The sequence below is a fragment of the Neofelis nebulosa genome, chromosome 12 (assembly GCF_028018385.1).
Source record: "Neofelis nebulosa isolate mNeoNeb1 chromosome 12, mNeoNeb1.pri, whole genome shotgun sequence".
Lineage (NCBI taxonomy): Eukaryota > Metazoa > Chordata > Mammalia > Carnivora > Felidae > Neofelis > Neofelis nebulosa.
In genome coordinates, this window is record NC_080793.1 from 21366566 (window position 1) to 21385494 (window position 18929).

General features: G+C 40.9%; 1 protein-coding gene across 1 annotated transcript in view; it reads right to left on the reverse strand.

Annotated features, from left to right (window-relative positions):
- Positions 1–270: 270 nt before the first annotated feature.
- Positions 271–18929, reverse strand: part of SLC31A1 (solute carrier family 31 member 1) — a 41566-nt gene continuing 22907 nt past the window's right edge. The window contains exons 2-5 of the mRNA XM_058694480.1: positions 7896–8061; positions 7258–7330; positions 4663–4831; positions 271–3598 (exon numbers count right to left, since the gene is read on the reverse strand). Coding sequence (XP_058550463.1) covers positions 3397–3598; positions 4663–4831; positions 7258–7330; positions 7896–7994 — 543 coding nt within the window. The 5' untranslated portion in view covers positions 7995–8061 and the 3' untranslated portion in view covers positions 271–3396. The remainder of the gene's footprint in view (positions 3599–4662; positions 4832–7257; positions 7331–7895; positions 8062–18929) is intronic.

The window sequence follows — 18929 nt, forward strand, 5'->3', positions numbered from 1 at the left end:
CACCGAAGAAGAGATTAGGATATGGTGGGTTAGCTTTTAAATTCAGGAATCCGTGGTATGCTGAGTTATTTGCAGCTTCATGAAGACCCTGCCTCCTGTGAGAAATGTCATGTAGATCTTCTGGCATGTACTCGCTCGTCATTTTAAGGAGAGTAGGACGAAAATGTAAAGGGATCAAAACACTTAAAAGTCTGACATCTTAAAAATTGATGGTAATGGCCAACAAAAAGACCACTTACTCTACTGTCACTCTGGGCAGAAAGACATGCATAGAATCACAAAATCAAAATATTTATTTTGTTCTTTTACATATGACACTGTTAAAACATTCCTACTACAGCAATACTACTCTCCAGGAGCTTACAATCTAAAACGGTCAACATTAATTGTAGACTCAGTGATTAAGGCATTATATCAAATGCAGACTTTGTGTCTTTAGATGTATCTTCTGAGAGAAGCAGCTGGAGAGAGCAGGATCAAAATTAAAGGACATGAACATGTAACCCCTGCCCCCTCCCCTTCCAGCTCCTTATAAGAAACTCTGTGGCTAGATCCCAAGCCCAGAGCCTCAGTCTGAAATAGAATTCCAGACAGTCCTACCATAGAAGTAGTGAAGAAACCTTAATTTTTCATTTGCTGTTGGACACAGAGGACTCCCTGTTCGTGGACAAGGGGCTGAGTGTTCCTCCAACATAGACTGGAGACAGCACCTAAGATTCTGGGACTCTGCAGGTGGTACTAGTAGGCAGCCCTTTACTCAGCTTTTTATAGACATTCCGGCAGAACAACTTCTCCTCAACGCGTGCTTAAGGGGTTTTACAACTTCTGACAGGTATCTAGATCCCCTGCACAGCTATGTCCACTGCATCAGGAGGGCTAAGGAGATTAGTAAACCAGATACATGGGATTAAAGACTGAAAAGACAGAAAGGGAAAGAAAAGCCAAAGAAATGGCGCTACAGGCTTCTAAGAGATGTTGAACAGGGAAGGAAGAAAAGAAATTTGGATCCAGAAGGAACAAAGAAGTCAGGCACTAAACTGATGAACGGAGATACACAAATCAAAGTCAATGAGATCATTAACACAATCCAAGAGCTCAAGAAAGATGGAATTTAAGGTTTCAATTGTTTCTCCTTCACTAGCTTCTTCCTTTGGCAACCTAATCTAAGAATTGCTGGAATTCAGGTTTTACATGACACTCGATCTTGAATACCTGAAGACCTATCCCCAACTGATGTTTCTCTGTTGAGTTTCAAACTCACAGCACTTTGTCTTAACTGGCCTCGATTTTTCTTACCTTACTGATAAAGTCCTGTTTCTGAAAAGGATATTTTATAGCAGCTCATGCCAAGATTTCCAGAGAGCACCAGGGTCACCATTAAACATTGAGTCTTATTTTCTCATGGTTTTATTATTCCTTGGCTTCTGAGATAATAACAGGCTATTTACACCTTCCTGTTGGACTCTGTCGCTACCTGTCATTCACTCCACTCTTGCTAAATATCAGCACAAGTGGTTGGAATGAGAGAAAAGCACAAAACTCTAAATCTTCGTTCTTAGATTTTACCCTCGATCCAGGAAGCTGATAACCCTCTCTTGATTTAAAGCCATGGAACTACACATTCCTTGCTCTCCAATATTTAACTGGCACCCACAGAGAAAGTACAAACTTCAAAACCACAACAGAGACCAACAGAATAGTTGTGTTTTGTCTCCTCTGCCCTGAGGCACGATTGGAGTCTAGCACCAAGGAGGGCAGGATTTAGACTAGCACAGGAAGAGTCACTTCATGCAGGTAGTTTGGACTGGGAACGAGACTGCAGTGTAACCTAACAACTGAACAGAATAAAAACCCAGTGTGGTTCTTCATTGAGAAAAAGAGGTTTTGGTCACATGTGATCTAATGAAACCCCAGAGAGGAACGAAGATGGTCATGTAGAAGATGAGGACCTGCTTGGTGTGGACATGGATGCTGGGGGCTGAGGAAAATCTGATGATCAGCAGACCATACCCTAAACCTCTCCAAAGAGAGGGCTGGGCTTTTGCCCTTCTGACCCATGACTAGCTGATTTTATACTGCAGCTCAAAGGTCTTCCTCAATCTTCAAGCTACTTCTAAGAAACCACAGACCTTTAAAAATAAAGACTAGTGATTTCATACATACTGATAAAAGTTACTTTGGCTATAGCCCTTGGGCACACATACACACAGCTGGAGCAGGATAGATGTTTCTGGAATGATTAAGTATTGACCAGCAGCATTCAGTACACGAGTTAAGCTTAGACATATCACCTACCACCAGCAATTCAAACTCCTGTGCCCAATACCAGGTAGCTCACCGCACCAGGTGACACTTCCTTAGTTTTAAAACAGAGATTTTTCAAAGCGTGGTCCCCTGACCATCAGCAGAATCATCGCCTGGGAACTTGTTAGAAATGCCAATTTGGGGGCTCTGGGTTGAGGCCCAGAAGCTAGTGCTCTAACAAGCCCTTCGGGTGATTCTGATGCATGCTCAAGTTTGAAAACCACTGGTTTAGAGGCCAACATAAGAAAACAATAACGAAAGAAAATGATTCAAAGTCTTGATTCATTCAGCTGTGACAATCCAAGGTACCAAGTCAAAGTATCAATGGTTTTATTTTAAAATATCTATTTCTGTTTTCTCAAATTGATTGTCATCTTTTTTTTTGATTGACAAGTTCATTCTAATCAAAATGTCAAGTAGGAACACAAGTTCATGAGCCAGCCACCTAAGAATGCACACTTCTGCACGCCCCAGCCCTGTGTTTAGTCTCAAACCACCTTCTACACACTACAAAGATTCTGACGCAACACATCACAACTAGTGAAAGGCACAATGTATTTGACACTTATCGAATCCAAAGACTGGAACTCACTTTCAAGTGTTAAGTTTGGGTTCTGGGTTTAGTTGGGCCAGAATTTCCCTCAGCTTCCATCGATCCTAGCTGAATAGAATCTCCTTCCATCACCGACCCAGGAGAAACCCACCAAATTCACACACTGTCTGTTAACAAAATAAAAACAGAGGACTAAAAAAGGAAGCAGGTGATCAAGTCTTGAATAGAAAGCTACCTGGCTTGGACAAGAACATGTAACTTGGATCTAAGATGATGAGGGAGGAGAGATTCTGAGGGAATCTCAGATCATTAGAAAAAACCCAGGGAGGTTATCACCTTAGCTCAGAGACTAAAAGCTAAGCCTCTGTTGAGTAGGGGTGTGTGTGTGTGTGTGTGTGTGTGTGTGTGAGAGAGAGAGAGAGAGAGAGAGAGAAAAAGGAAATAAGGAGCAAGAAGGGAAGATTGGAGTAGGAATCATGTCTTTCAGTCTTGAACTGCTTCCCACTGCAATCGATAAGGCCGCACCATGGAGTTGAACGCTAATGGCAATGCTCTGTGATGTCCACCACCACTGCCTTCTTCCAGCTGAAGAGAAAGTATCCTGTGCCAGCCCCCGCTGCTACTGCAATGCAGAGGTACCCGTTGTAGGTCATGAAGATGAGCATGAGGAAGTAGCTGATGACCACTTGGATGATATGCAGCACTGTCTGCAGGAGGTGGGGAAAGCTCAGCATCTGTTGCCTGGAAAACAAAGAGGAACATAGCAATCAGGGACCCTGAGCAGTGTCTGGGCAGCTCAAGAGAAAGGGGGACAGTTCTGGTCTCGAGCTCAGCTTGAACGGACTCCTCACAGCCATCCAGGCAACTCATGGCTTCTTTGTGTATGTATGTTGTATACGGTCCCTGGAGTGAAACATGATAGGGCTGCCGGGTTAATGAGGATCGGCCAGATACAGTTCTATGTCCGCAGGAGGAGGAGAGGAAGGAGGACTAATTCCCTAACTTACCTCTACCATGGATCCCAAAACAGAAGCCCTGAACCCTCCCATACTTATTTGAACATTTTCAGGCCTTCCACCTTTGCAAAGTTCACATTCTAAAAAACAGAAATAGAATCAAGGGTTGGGTAGTATAGTACAAAGTATTTACAAGGGATCAGGAGGCGTGGCTATCCCCTCTGTCACTTACCAGCTCTGTCACCTTAGGTAAGTCACAACATGTTTGGGCCTCAATAATACTGCGCTTGCTGGAAAGCAGCATATTGGTCTGTAAGAGTCTTCAAGGACTCCAATTTATTTCAGTTTTTTTTTTTTTTTAACTTATTTTCAAAGATAGAGAGAGAGAGAGTGCGTGGGCATGCATGAGTAGTGGAGAGGCATAGCCAGAGGGAGGGCCAGAATCTCAGGCAGGCTCCACACCATCAGCAGAGTCCGATGCAGGGTGAACGCATGGACCGTGAGATCATGACCTGAGCTGAAATCAAGAGTCGGACGCTTAACCTATGGAATCACGCAGGCACCCCTCCGATTTAGTTTTTAAGACCTACATTTCTATTAAAACTCAAAAATCTCGAAAGGCATTTGCCAATCTGTGGGGAAAAACCAGGAGTAATCTAAATACTTTCTTTGACGGAATACAGGTTTTCTATATAGTCTTACACTGTAAACCAAATGAGACTAGAGCTGGGTAGATATAGAATCACCAGTAACTCAAGAAGAGGGCTATTGCTCATAAAAGAGCTGCTTTGCTGCTTAACTAATCCAGCTCTCCAGAAATTCCCTCTGGATCTGGTTCAGTCTTCTTACCCAACAGTTTTGTGTGTCTCCATAAGGATGGTTCCATTTGGTCCTGGGACAGGCATGGAATTGTAGCGGATGCTGACTTGTGACTTACGCAGTAGGCTCTCTCGGGCTATCTTGAGTCCTTCATAAAACATTGCTAGTAAAAACACTGCCACGAAAGCTCCCGCCATTTCTAAGTAGGGAAGGAAAAGATGGTGGTATGGTCAAACATGCAAAATCACTAGGCGGTGTGCTGTCCAAGCTAGAGAGACAACATAAAAAGGGCTCCTTTCAGTGTCTGAACACATTACATTGTTACCTCTCTACTGCGCAGAGAGAAGAGAATAGCAAAGACGGTGGGTGTGACGGTGTTAGTGAAAACCATTGCCTCCACTGAAGAACCTACTCATTTTCTGATTATGATACAAAAAAATCATCTGAACAACAAAAACCTTTAGGTCTGGCTGCTTGATGTCATAAATTTGCTGAACCACACAACATAGAGTACGCAAAAGGGGAATAAGACAACATTGTAAAGTGCTATTTCCTTGAGCAAAGAGAAAAAAAGAGACCTAAATCCAGAAACAGACTCTTCAGGTGGCTGGGTGGCTCAGTAAGTTAAGTGTCTAACTCTTGCTTTTGACTCAGGTCATGATATCGTAGTTCATGAGTTCAAGCCCCGTGTTGGTTGGACTCTGCACCGAGTGGAGCCTGCTTGGGATTCTCTCTCTCTCTCTGTCTCTCTCTCTCTCTCTGTCTTTGTCTGCCCCTCCTCCACTTGCATGTGTTCTCTCTCTCTCCCCTGGCTCTCAAAATAAATCAAGTAACTTAAAAAAAAAACAAACACATTGTAAAACAAATATTTTTAATGTTTATTTATTTTTGAGATGGGGGAGCGGGGAGGGGACGTGGGGGAGGGCAGCGAGAAGAGGACAGGGGATCTGAAGCGGGCTCAGCTCTGTGCTAACAATAGAGAGGCTGATGTGGGGCTGAGCCGAAGTCAGATACTTAACTAACTGAGCCACCCAGGCACCCGAAAACAGACTCAACTATAGAGAACAAGCTGATGGTTACTAGAGGGGAGGGGGTTGAGGGGGGGATGGGTGAAAAAGGTGATGGGGATTATGGAATACACTTGTGATGAGCACAGGGTGTTGTATGGAACTGCTGAATCATTGTATTGTACACCTGAAACTAATATAAGACTGTACGTTAAGTAACTAGAATTTTAAAAACTTAAAAACAAAGTGCTATTTCTTTCTTCTAAAGTTTATTTATTTTGAGAGAGAGAGAAAGACAGAGAGAGAGAGAAAGACAGAGAGAGAGAGAGAGAGAGAGAGACAGAGAGAGAGAGAAAGAGAGAGAGAGCGCACAAATGGGGGAGGGACAGAGAGAGAGAATCCCAAGCAGGCTCTGCACTGACAGTGCAAAGCCCAACGCGGGGCTCAAAGTCACTAACTGTGAGATCATGACCTGAGCCAAAATCAAGAGATGGCACTTAACTGACTGAGACACCCAGGAACCCCAATAAAGTGCTATTTCTTGAATAAACATTTTAGTTCTAAGTCTTTCACATTGTTAATAATCATACGAATATACTCAAACTCCAGATTTAACACACTACTTGAACTAAATGCTTCCCCTTTTCTCCAAATTGATTTTGTGGCTCCAAAGATATACCTTATGAAAGCAGTTTAACTGATGATTGAGCTTGAGCAATTTGAATTTAAGGCATACCCACTTAACATTACAGACACACAGAAATGGGTATTAGTTATCTGCAAAGTAGGAATGACCCTAAGATGAGCCATGCCAAGAATCAGGAATGATGTAGACCAGTTTGGTATGCTAGAAAGAGCACAGGAGTAGGGAGGTCTAGAAAGTCTAGATCCCTGTCCTATCTCTGACATACTAATGCTATGTGATTTAGGGCTAATCATTTCAGCATTTGACCCTTAATGTATCTATCCATATAAAATGGAAGGACTATACTGGATCAATAGTTTTCTACCTAGGGTTATTTTGTGGTTTATGCAAAATGCTTATGTCATTTTTCTAAATGTTTATTTTTGAGGGGGCAGGGGGAGAGAGAGAGAGAGAGAGAGAGAGAGAGAGAGAGAGAGAGAGAGAGACGCAGACAGAGAATCTGAAGCAGGCTCCATACTATCAGCGCAAAGCCCAATGTGGGGCTTGAACCCACAAACTGTGAGATCATGGCCTGAGCTGAAGTCAGATGCTTAACCGACTGAGCCACCCAGGCACCCCCTTATGTCATTTTACCTTGACTATAGTCTTACGTCCAGGATCAATAACTTATCAAATAAGGAAGCACTCTAGAAAAGGATGAAAGGAAATGGATTGCAAAAAGACTCCTATCTGGTATCTAAATAATTATTTTTCAGAAACTCTAAAACATGTTATTTAAGGAAGGTTTACTGTAGGACCAAAATAAGCATTGTGTATCCTTACCTTCTAGGCAGTTAATAGGAAGATGATTATGTATCATAACCATAACCATTCAGTAATTATGGCAGAAAAAGCTGCTGGGTTTCTAGATTCTTTGTCACTGCCTCTCATGTGTCATTCTCGAATACCACCTGATGATGAAGGTTTACTCACCTCCAGCTGTATTGATCACCAAACCAGAAAATAACAGTTCCACATTCTTAAAGCCAAAGTAGAAGGTCATAGACTGCCAGAAAACCAAAACAAGTCAATTAGAGATTTCAGGTAAAGAAGCTTAGAGCATTTGAAAGTATCAGTTCTGGATTGTAAGAAACCTTCACTGAAGTGGGAGGCTCTCTACTTCATTTTAGCACAATCACCATAGACACGCTCTACAAGTATTCTTCCTTGTCCCCACCACCAACTTCTCTCTCTCTTTCTAATTTTAATTCCAGTGTAGTCAACAGACGGTGTTATATTAGTTTCAGGTACACAATATAGTGACTCAACAATTCTACACATTATTCAGCGCTCATCGTGATAAATGCACTGTCCTTTTCTCTTTTCCACACAAAGCAGAACTTAATTCAGAAAAGGGTCAATTTTGAATGGAAGGAATACACAAGAGCCCCAGAAATCCTGGTTCTGGTGTGGCTCTGAAATTAACCTGCCACGTGGTCTTGGGCAAATCACTGGTCTTGTCTGAGTCCGTCTCAGCTTTTCCTCATCAGTAAACTGATCTTTAAAGATGATAACTTGCCAGTCTATTACCCAAGTGGGGGTAAAAGGGCCGCCTCTCCTGAGGTACTCACCATCATCATACCGTCCATTCCCCCGCCATGAGAGTGGTGGGCCGAAGTAGTCGGGTGGTGGTGGTGGTGAGGAGGCACCGTTGTACTGTTGTCAGCCATATGGCTTGTGCCCGTATGGTGGGAATGGTCCACGATTGCAGGAAAAGTTGAGACTCGGCAGAAGATTCTTTAAAGAAAAAGAATTATATATACTGACTTCATGATATAAAATCTTGATTATCTTTTAAATTTTGTTATTTTTATACACCTTATTTTTTAAATGTTTATTTTGAAAGAGAGAGAGAGAGAGAGAGAGAGAGAGAGAGAACGAGTGGGGGAGGGGCAGAGACAGAGGGAGACAGGATTTGAAGCAGGCTCCAGGCTCTGAGCTGTCAGCACAGAGGCAGATGTGGGGCTTGAACCCTCAAACTGTAAGATCATGACCTGAGCCGAAGTTGGACGCTTAACGGACTGAGCCACCCAGGTGCCCCTAAAATCTTGATTCTTGATAACTATTTGTTTCTGTGGGATTTCATCCAATAGAGATTACCTTTGAGGACTGGTGCACAAGGGATTTGTGCCTAGGGTTTCAGAAACTTAACCCTTACTCTGCAGAATTGTTCTTTTGATAGGTATGTTCAAAGTACATCTAAATTTAAACATAAAAAGAAAAGTAGTCTCTTTGGGTTGCAAGAAACAATTTGTATAATGGACAGATTGATGTCATTAATGAAATTTAACTTCTCTAAGGCTTTCTAACCATAAATGTCAGTAGATTAAAAAAAAAAAAAAGTACTTCAAATAATTCACCTAATTGGATGGCCTGTGTTTTATCAAGATATTAAGAATACATTTTCACGTATAGGACAACCAGCCTTCAGCTAATTTAAACTTGAAGAAAAGGTCTATTACTGCCCTAGGCAAGCAATGTGCTCAGAAGATACAATTTCAATCTTAGCTGAGCATTAGAGCTAAGAACACTGAAAACAGGTATAAATTGAATATTCTATATTAAATTAAGTCCAGACGACTGGATATTCAGCCTTGTGTCTTTACTGTCACATTACTGGTTTACTGCAAAAGTCCACCTGGGACATAAACCAAGGAGCAAAAACTCCTGTAGCTGGGGTGGGGGTAGAGAGTGGGAAGCTGAGAGTGAGGTGTTGGTGGATTCTCTTTATGTGTCCCTCAACTCCAGTCTGTGGAGGAAAAGCGTGCTTTAGAAATTCCTGAGCCTGAGTGTGCCTCTCATTCAATCAATCAATATTTATCAAGCTCCTACTATGTGCCAAACTCTGAGCTAAGTGCTAGTGATTCTGTGAATAAGACAAGGTACCTCATGGAGAGAGAAATGACAAAGTAAACAGAACAATTTCATGGTGTGATTAGTGCTGTGAAGGAAATAGGGTAATATGGCAGCATTACTAGGAGGTGGAAAAAGGCATATCTTAGACCAGGAAATCTTTTTAGATTCAGGGAGTTATGTATGTCTAACTTAAAAGCACAAATATTCAGTCACCTATTTTCCCCTCTTCAAACTCCCGTCTCATGATTCTATGACAGCAAGCTTAAGAAACAGGCTTGTATTTCCAGCAAAAGATGAGGCAAAGTATCAGTAAGGGATAATCAAAGTTCAACTCTGAATTTAAGTAATTTTCATGCCAGACACTATATTATTTCGTAATTATAGAGCTTGACAATCTGGTATTATTAATACCATGGACATAAAGGACATTTGTAACAGGCTCTTTGTCCACAAAATTTTTATAGCACAGAGTAAAAACAGAATACACACAAAAATAATCAACACGACAGCACCCAGAAAATTTCAGTAGTGGGAGAAATGTAAGTGGGCAGCAGTTTTCGGATAAAAGAATCATGGTAGAAGGGAGAGAGCATTGGTATCTGAGTGATGACAGATTATAGTTTTTGAGCCGAGCAAGTGCAGTGAAGCAAGCATGAGAAGACTTTTGCCAGCCAGAAAGACTGAGAACACATCCTCATAAAGAGACTCAAGTACAAGTCACAATTTGTTCTCTTCCAATAAGAGTTTGAAAAGTGATTATAACAAAAGAAAACCATAAAGGATAACTTCATTTCACATTATCAACCCGAATCCTGGCCACTGATTCAGTGATTATTTGCAGTGTCTTCCGGTGTAAAAGACTGAGGGAAATAAGATACAGAGATGAACCAGACATACAGTCTTTCTCCAAGGAGCCTCAATGCTAAAAGCTAAACAGGGAAACCGAACAGTTTTAATTTTTCATTTTGGGCATAAGAAGACATGTAAAGAGCAGTTTAAAAAGCAAGATCTTAGCACCACAAACTAAAGATTTGCACCCCTGAAATCCTTGATGAACTTTCACATATTCTTCCCATTAACATTTTAAGACCCACAGGTTCCTACTTGTTTAGGTACCTCATTATAGTTAGAGACACCTGCTCAATGAAGACCTATCATCAAATCTCTTCAGACATATCACTGGCCCGATAATTCATCTGTCCAAATCTAAAGAACGCCTTTCAAAGTATGCACCTGTTTTAAATGTCATCTTTGTAGGATAAATTTCACTTTCAAACATACTAGGAAATAGAATCTATTTTCTTTCATTGTGAGTGGACAATAGATTTCTTGTAATGGAATCCTATGCAAGGCTTGCCCCATAGCGTATGAATAGGAAGGTACAAATCTGGTGGATTAATGTATATACATACACTGCAGACACAAACTCGAACCAATCCTGGGCTCGCTACAAGTCTGTTCCAGCAAAAATGCCATGGGAATATATATATATATATATATATATATATATATATATATATATATATATATCTTAGAAATTGATTATTAAAGCATAAAAAATAAAAGCAATTATATTCTTTTCTCTTCCTACTTGACTTTTCAGTGCTGTGTCCGATGTGTTTGGATAATTCATCTTCTATAGCAAATCAAACACATCTAACCCCTTCTCTTCAGAAGAGAAATTCTACTTACAGGAGGTAAACTGGCAGTTGGTTAGTGTAAGTCTGTTTCTTTCAATAGCTTTAATCTAAGAAGATCCAAGCTCAGCTTCTTCCAGAATAAAAATGGGTACTGAATTGAGAATAAATCAAAGAACAGTGGCACAGCAATATCATTTGCTGTTTCAACTAGTAATCTGAAAAAAATGGTTTAATCATGAGTTGTGCTCTTTTGTCTTTGGTTTATTCAAGCTTCTCTCAACTCCACAGCCAACTTGAACTACTTGCTGCTGTCCAAGAACTTTTTTCTCTAATATAGCTCCACCTCACTGTCTCCAAGAACTAGGTTCAAGGTCTACAAAGTAGCTATAGTTCTTTTATGCAATTTCTTGATTTGTAAAAACCTCTATCATTCGCTTCTCTTCTTATCTTTATCCTTCTACTTCATCAAATTTACAAATTATTTATACAGAATACCAACCAAAAAAAATAATAATCTGAATATATCACTCAAGGATAAAACTGAAAAAAAAAATCTGAGTATTCCTAGCTTTCAACCCACAATAAAATCCATCTCCAATATTTATTTACCAAGCTGAGTGTATAGCTAGATGAAAAAATTAGGAATATAGTACTTCTGTTTATTTTGCAATTCAGGTCAACTAGTTTTCTCTAACAGAGTTCATGAGGGACCTGTGCTGGAGAAGCACCTTCACTTTAGATAACAGAGTGATGAGCTCAACTACACAGCTGGAAACATAGTCAAAGAATTTTGAAGGTGCTCTGGTTGTACAACCTGGGAGACTCACTCACCCTCTCTGGAGCTGGTTCCTGGCCAGTAGAATGTGGAGGACTACTGGGAGGGTGACACGAGATAAAAGGCTTAAAGCATCTAGCAGAGTGCCTGACAAGTGGTAGTGTTATCATTCCGTGGAATATGAGGAGATAAAAGACATTAGATCAGGAAAATCCAATGGATAAACTTTGTGGGAGAAGACAAAACCAAAATATTATGCTTGCTTTTCTCCTACAAAGTATTCTAGCCAAGACCACATTCAAGGCCCTTTCTGCTTATCCTGTCTCCTAACCGAGAACACAAAGAGGCTCTCGACACTCATGTGTATAGTTCAGAATTGCTCTGGTTTGAAATAGTTCCTTCTAGCATAGACAAGTCCCTGGATCTTTCAGGAAATACAAGAGAAAGGTTTAGGATCTGACTACAGAAATCAATCAATCAATCAATCAATCAACCAATCAATCAAGGAAGCAAGCAAGCAAGCATAAGCTTCTACAGAACTTAGTTCATACAGAGTATAAGAAGTTTATTTCTCAGAAGACTTTACACTATTCACTTTCTATCTTATCTTCAGTTGTATACTTGAAGTCAGCTATATGCCAACTTGTTTGTATTGCCCTGAATACTATCAGATGTGGAAAATGAGATGGCACATTCTATGCTGAATGCCACATAGCTTTGTATTTTGTTCTGTCTTTCCCTTTCCCCCACTTAGTAAGTATTGTGCAGCATTTATACAAATAGGTTCTAGAACATCCCTGTATTCAGGTCTAATTATTTCTCAGTCTACTTCTGAGGATCATCGAAAAAGAAGTTTTCTCTATTCCTCTCAAAACAGGCACACTGTAAAGCACCGAGAGGGCCAGATTCTTTGCAAAGTCTAGCATCTTCAGCAAAATAAACGTGAGTTTATGAACAGAAGTTAGGAAATTGGCAAGAAGGCTAAATTCTGATGCCCATTCTGAGTCTTAGCATTGACTTTCCTTTTAATGGATTTATTCTAAACCTCAAATTCTTTTTTATTTTCCTGGTACTGTACAACGATGGATAAGAAACAATAATCATAGGGACTATGGAGATCAGACCCCACAAAAAGACTACACAGAAGTAGTCAGACATCGGCCACATGGTCCCTTTTCTCCAGCTCAGACATAGTCTGGAACCTTAGACAATTGTTTGAGACTGCCTACAGTGTTTCCTGATAAAGAAAATAAGGAAGAGAGTTTTTATTTTTAAAATGATAAAGGTCATGTTCCTCTTCAGATGTGTAAAACCATAAAACAAAGACAAATCTATCGAGTTGCTCTTCTGCTTTCTGCAGTCATTATTTTTATTGAGGACTTCTAAGCTTTCGGCAAGCACAGATAGGGAAAATTCAAGGTCACAGACACTATGCTACCATAAACAGGGATTCATGCTTATGGACTATGTTCTCATGATCAAGCAACCAGTTAAACTGGACTAATCCTGCCTTTTGATGACCTGTACGGGGTCAGCAGATATTCTGAGAAATGGCTCTGGCCTTGTTTCAAGTGCCCCTATAGGTAACTTCAAAATTCCCTTGATGACTGTAATTCCACACTATGTTGTCCTTTGGGGAGGGAGGCCTCTAAGGAGACGCAGAGGTAAAGGAGAGATATAATGCAATAACAAAATAGGGTCTAGGTGTACCTCCATCACATGGCATTCCAGCCCAATATACTAGAGTTTTGTTTTGTTTTTTAAGCTTATTTTTGAGAGAGAGTGCACGCGTATGCGCGCTTGCGAGTGGAGGATGGGCAGAGAGAATCCCAAGCAGGTTTGGGGCCCGTTCTTACAAACTGTGAAATCCTGACCTGAGCTAAAATAAGAGCCAGATGCTTAACCAACTGCACCACCCAGGCACCCCTACTAGGGTTGTTTTGAGAAAAAGTAGTGGCTCCCAGTAAATAGAAGGGGGAAATATAATGATGAACACATAGGGGAAGACCCTTCCCCTTGAAGGCTATATTGTTGTTCCATTCATCCCTCGGCCCTGGCCTCATTCTGATACCCCAAACTGACTGGCAGAAATATTGGTCATAATTGTATGACCACAATAACCACATAACCCACCTAACGCTTTGGATATTTTAGCTGCCTCTCCTTGGCCTGTGTCCTTCTTGAGGACACTGAATTTTACCAATTTTATTTATAAAAGGCTTGAGTAAATCGTAGGTTTACACAGGTTCTCAGCCAGTACTGGCAAAAACTTACGAAGTTCTGCCGCATCAATGTACTAAATACAGTTAAGTAAAATTATGCAGTAGAGGTAGAGAGAAAATAGGTCAGGTCAATAAGAAAAAAAAAGTAAAAGTCCCTAAAATCACAGACACACACATAGAGCTGTCCCCAGATTAACTCTGACAGGTGATGGGACATGATAGTGATGAGGGAAGGGAGCTTGGAGCAAGCTGAGGGCAAAATACAGGCTGGCACCCCATGCCCCCGCCACCCTGCCGGTGGAATATGTGTGATATTCCTCAGACACTCCCAGCTACCCAAGAACAAAGGAAAGGGGTTTAAGTGCTTGCCATGGCAATCTGGGAAACTAAGGCAAATGAAAAATTAAATTCCCTTATTGCCTACAGCCATTGACAAGTCCTCGAACCAGCAGAGTGACCTTGACCTCCCTCTAGGATCTCAGCTGCCTCAAGGATAACACTTTGCTAGGGGCAAAAGAGAACCTTGGCTTAACATTGTCCCAACTTCACCGATCCTATAAGTCCTATAAGTCGATCCTATAAATCCTATAAGTCGACTTCCTTTATCTCAACTGCCCCAGGATATATGCTGGCAATCATACTCCAAGTTTACGCCAACACCTGCCCGCCCCCCCCCACCCTTAATATGCATCCGAAGGGTCTCATGACTGAGGTTTTATTAAATGGTAATAAATGGTGTTTACCTAGCAACAGCTAGCCCCTCAAGGTCCTGGAAACCTTGCTTCCAAAATTCCTTAGCGACTTCCTATATCCCTGATCCTCTCCCAACCTGAGGGTATACAATGAGTTACCTCTCACAACCCCAATGCAGCTCTTCCTGACCATGGGTCCTGTCCCCATGCTTTAATAAAATCACCTTTTTGCACCAAAGTCTTCAGGAATTATTTCTTGACCATAGGCTCTGGACCACCCAACCATCAACCCAAAACTTCATCAACAGGGCACTTGCTACGACTAAAGGTTTATCAATGGTCAGAACTCAGGAGTATAACTGCCAAAAACCCACCACTAACACGACTACTACCAATACAAAAATACTTAAGATTTTTATCCTTTTAAAAATTCTTCAATGAAACAAAGGCTACTGTTGTCCCTTCTAACTTTTTGCCTTTGTTGATAATAAAAATAACTCCAAGCGATCACCTACAACAAATTCTCACTTTCTTTTCTTCATGGCAATGGCTAGGCTGATCTGATAGAACTGGCAAAGAATTCATGTAGTGATTGTTTGCTAATTTCAGTATTATTTTCTTTTTCTTCACCATCTAGCATAGTGAGCTCTACCACTTTGCACCATCCCCTGAAAGCGCCTTTCATGGAAAGAAACCAAACTAAGCAGTTTACATACCCAATAAGAGCAGAGTCTATGTGGCTGAATTACTCATATATCAGACTAATGGGCTTCACCAAAGGTAACTGCCAGAGTCATAAAGGGGAAAACTCCTTCAAACAATTACATTTAAAACTTAAAGAGCCTTCATTTATGAGTAGCCAGTGATCTAGGCAAACAAGAAATGTGGCGTGGACTGACAAGTTTTTAGAAAAATAAGAGGAGCCAGGAATTAGTTAGAGTAGCTCTTTACTGAGAAGTTCCTAGGTTAATAAAAAAGACTAAGAATATCTATGTTAATAGAAAGGACGATAACTCAGCTGTCCTGAAAATCTCATTCTAACTATCCACAGAAAACACAAGATAGCAGACTCTGATTCTATCTCATTCTAACCATCCACAGAAAAGACAGCAAGACTTGTAATCTGATTCTAATCAAAGCAAGACGAGCACTTTGTTTCCAGATACTGGTTCAAGGTCACCCTTTTCTATCATAAATTTCATCCTCCCACATCTCCGGTCCACCTTATTAAGCTGCTCAGGCTCAGCAAGGTAGATAAGAAACTGGCTGGGGCAGGACAGATCCCGGAGGAACTGATCACATGGAAACCTTTACTGGCAGAGAGGGCTATCATTTTCAACAGAAAGTACGCTAAAGACAAACTTAATTTTTAAAATACTCATTGTCCCATTTCTAGATCACCTAAGCCTTGTGGGCAAGCCTGAATGAGCCAGGCTATTACCATGTAAGCAACAAAATATAAAGGCAAGAGAACAAGTTTAAATGTGAAAGGAATGCAGGTGATAAACACTATATTGGGCAAGTAATTTTATATTTTATTTTATTTTTTTTTATTTTATTTTATATTTAATTTTCCGTAACTGTATAAACACTGAATTATATGATTAATCAAACTTCACCCAGAGCTAAAACTTAATTCTATATTTTTTCAGTTCAGTTTCCAGAAGAATAGAATGCTTTTCTATCCCTATCCTTATTATTGGGTTGTAAGTTCTATGAGGACCCTGTCTTGTTTATTCATGAATCTCCTGCATTTCCTAACATCCTGCACACCGTAGTAAGTGCTTGCTGAAATAAATTGTTTTTCTCTGTACTTCTTCCCTGGCAACTTAGACATAAGACAGACAAATCAATTCCTTAATCTGTTAATGACACACTGGGCAAACCTCAATTTCCTCTCTACCACTTTAGTGACTCTGAAATGCTATGTAATAATATTTGATGGATATGCTTAGAAATTATTCAGTAGTTCTACATTAAGAAGTAGCAAAATGTAGTTGATATAGAAGTAACACAGGGGCGCCTGGGTGGCTCAGTCGGTTGAGCGTCCGACTTCGGCTCAGGTCACGATCTCACGGTCCGTGAGTTCGAGCCCCGCGTCGGGCTCTGGGCTGATGGCTCAGAGCCTGGAGCCTGCTTCCGATTCTGTGTCTCCCTCTCTCTCTGCCCCTCCCCCGTTCATGCTCTGTCTCTCTCTGTTTCAAAAATAAATAAACGTTATAAAAAAAAAAAAAAAAAGAAGTAACATAGACAAGTTGAACCTAAACATTGTTTCTTTTTTTTTTAATGTTTATTTATTTTTGAGAGAGAGAGAGAGAGCACAGGCACAAGCAGGGGAAGGGCAAAGAGAGAGAGAGAGAGACAGAGAGAGACAGAGAGACAGAGAAACAAAGGATCCAAAGCAGGCTCTGTGCTGTTAGCCCAGAGCCCTATGCGGGTCCTAACCTCAGGGACCTCGAGATCATGACCTGAGCCAAAGTCCGATGCTTAACCAACCAAGCCACCTGAACTTTTTTTTTTTTTTACTGTTTATTTATTTTTGAGAGAGAGAGTGAGCATGTGCACATGCGTGGGGGAAGGGCAGAGAGCGGGACATAGGGCTGGAATCCATGAACTGTGAGATTATGAGCCAAGCTGAAACCAAGAGTTGGAAGCTAACCAACCGAGCCACCCGGAAAAGTTGAACTTTTTAAGAGTTGGAAGGGGATTATGAATTCATCTAGTCCTACTTATTCATTTCATGGAAGCCTAGAGTATGAAACCACAAAGCACTTGGGAGAATCTAATATTTACATGTTCTGGCCTAATCTGCCTTCACGGATACTTTTATAAAATGTTTGGTGACAAATGTAAGGAGACTGTACACAAAACTCACACCTGTTTTTAAAACGGAAGGAAGAGGACATACCGCTGTTGACCTTCCAGTGGTGTGAAATGCCAAATCCAGATCCTTTATATGAATCAAAATCTCTAGGGCACTAATCCTGGGTAAATGGCACTCTCTTGCAATGGACAGTAGAGAAAACAGACCAAACTGTAAGATAAGATCAACTCGAAAATACTTTTACTCTGCGCATCTACCCAATGAATCACGGTGTGGAACCTGAACAAATGGTATGTGGTATGAAGTAATGGGGTCCCTCACCATCTCTCTTCTCAGAACCAGAGGTGCTGAGAGCTTAAGCAATGCTATTTTAGAAAGCTCTGGAAGCGCCTTTGCTAGAACTTATTATCTATCTTCACTCCCTGCCCAGGACTTAAGTCTTTATTAAATCTGCCTTATTATTTACCCAATGTCACAATTTGGTATCCATTAAATGTCACAGTTTTGATCACCCTTCCTAATCCCAAGTATATTACAAGGTTCACCCAGACTGCTTCCGGTTTTGCCACCAGCGATTCTCTTACAAACATGGGTTTTCCTAACAGTACCCCCTACCCCGTTCATCTTAATGTGATACACCAATGACAAATTCATCTACCTAAGGCATGGCTCTACTTATTTGTTAAAAAAATTCCACTGCCTACGAACCTCTCTCCCTTGTCTACTAACCTCCTTGTTCTGAGATCACAGATCTCTAAAATGAAGGCCTCAACCTACCCTTCTGCCTACACATACTTGGAGTTCCAGTCGAACAAGTCTAATAGCCCAAAGCTTTAATTGGACAAACCCCACACTTTTCTGTCTGGTATCTTTGCTCACATTGTTTCTTCAGTCTGGAACGCCCATCCTTACAATCTCTAATGCAACGAACCCTCCTCATCTTTCAAGGTCTCCTGCCAAGCCCTCTGAACATTCAGAGCACATTGTGCCTTTCCTAAGAACTCCAGCTTGGACTAGGTCTCACAAAATACCCTGAAATGTTGTTTTGATCTTTTCAATCTGTGCCTATTTCTGTCATCGTGTTGATAGAACAGTATTGAGAAAAGGTAGGAGACACAGTTGAATGGAGTACTTCTCCAAAATTCCTTCTCAGCTTAATCAATGGCAGACATTTAATGAGCTCCTCTTGAATGCTTCTCCTTCTTGGCCCACCCAAGGAGAGAAGCCTAGCTTGGACAATTAGGCCTAGAAAAAGATGCATGGGCCACTTCTTCAACTATATACAGACCACCTGAAATTGAAACTTGAATGCCCTCTTAATCTGTGGGTCATAGAAATCTCACGAAGAATTGGAAGGACCAATCACATGGAGGTCATTGCATGGAGCTCTGCAGTAACATACAAATTCTGTAATAACTGTTTGAACATGTCTAGGAATTTCTCAGGCTAGCATGTTGCTCCCTTCTAGAAATATAATAAAGAAAAGTCTCTCTTTCCAGACAAACCAAGTACAGAAGATGTTCCACAGGAATCTGAATCTTGCTATTTGAGGATGATGATGTTAACAACCAGTACTCAAAACTAAACCAGTATTTG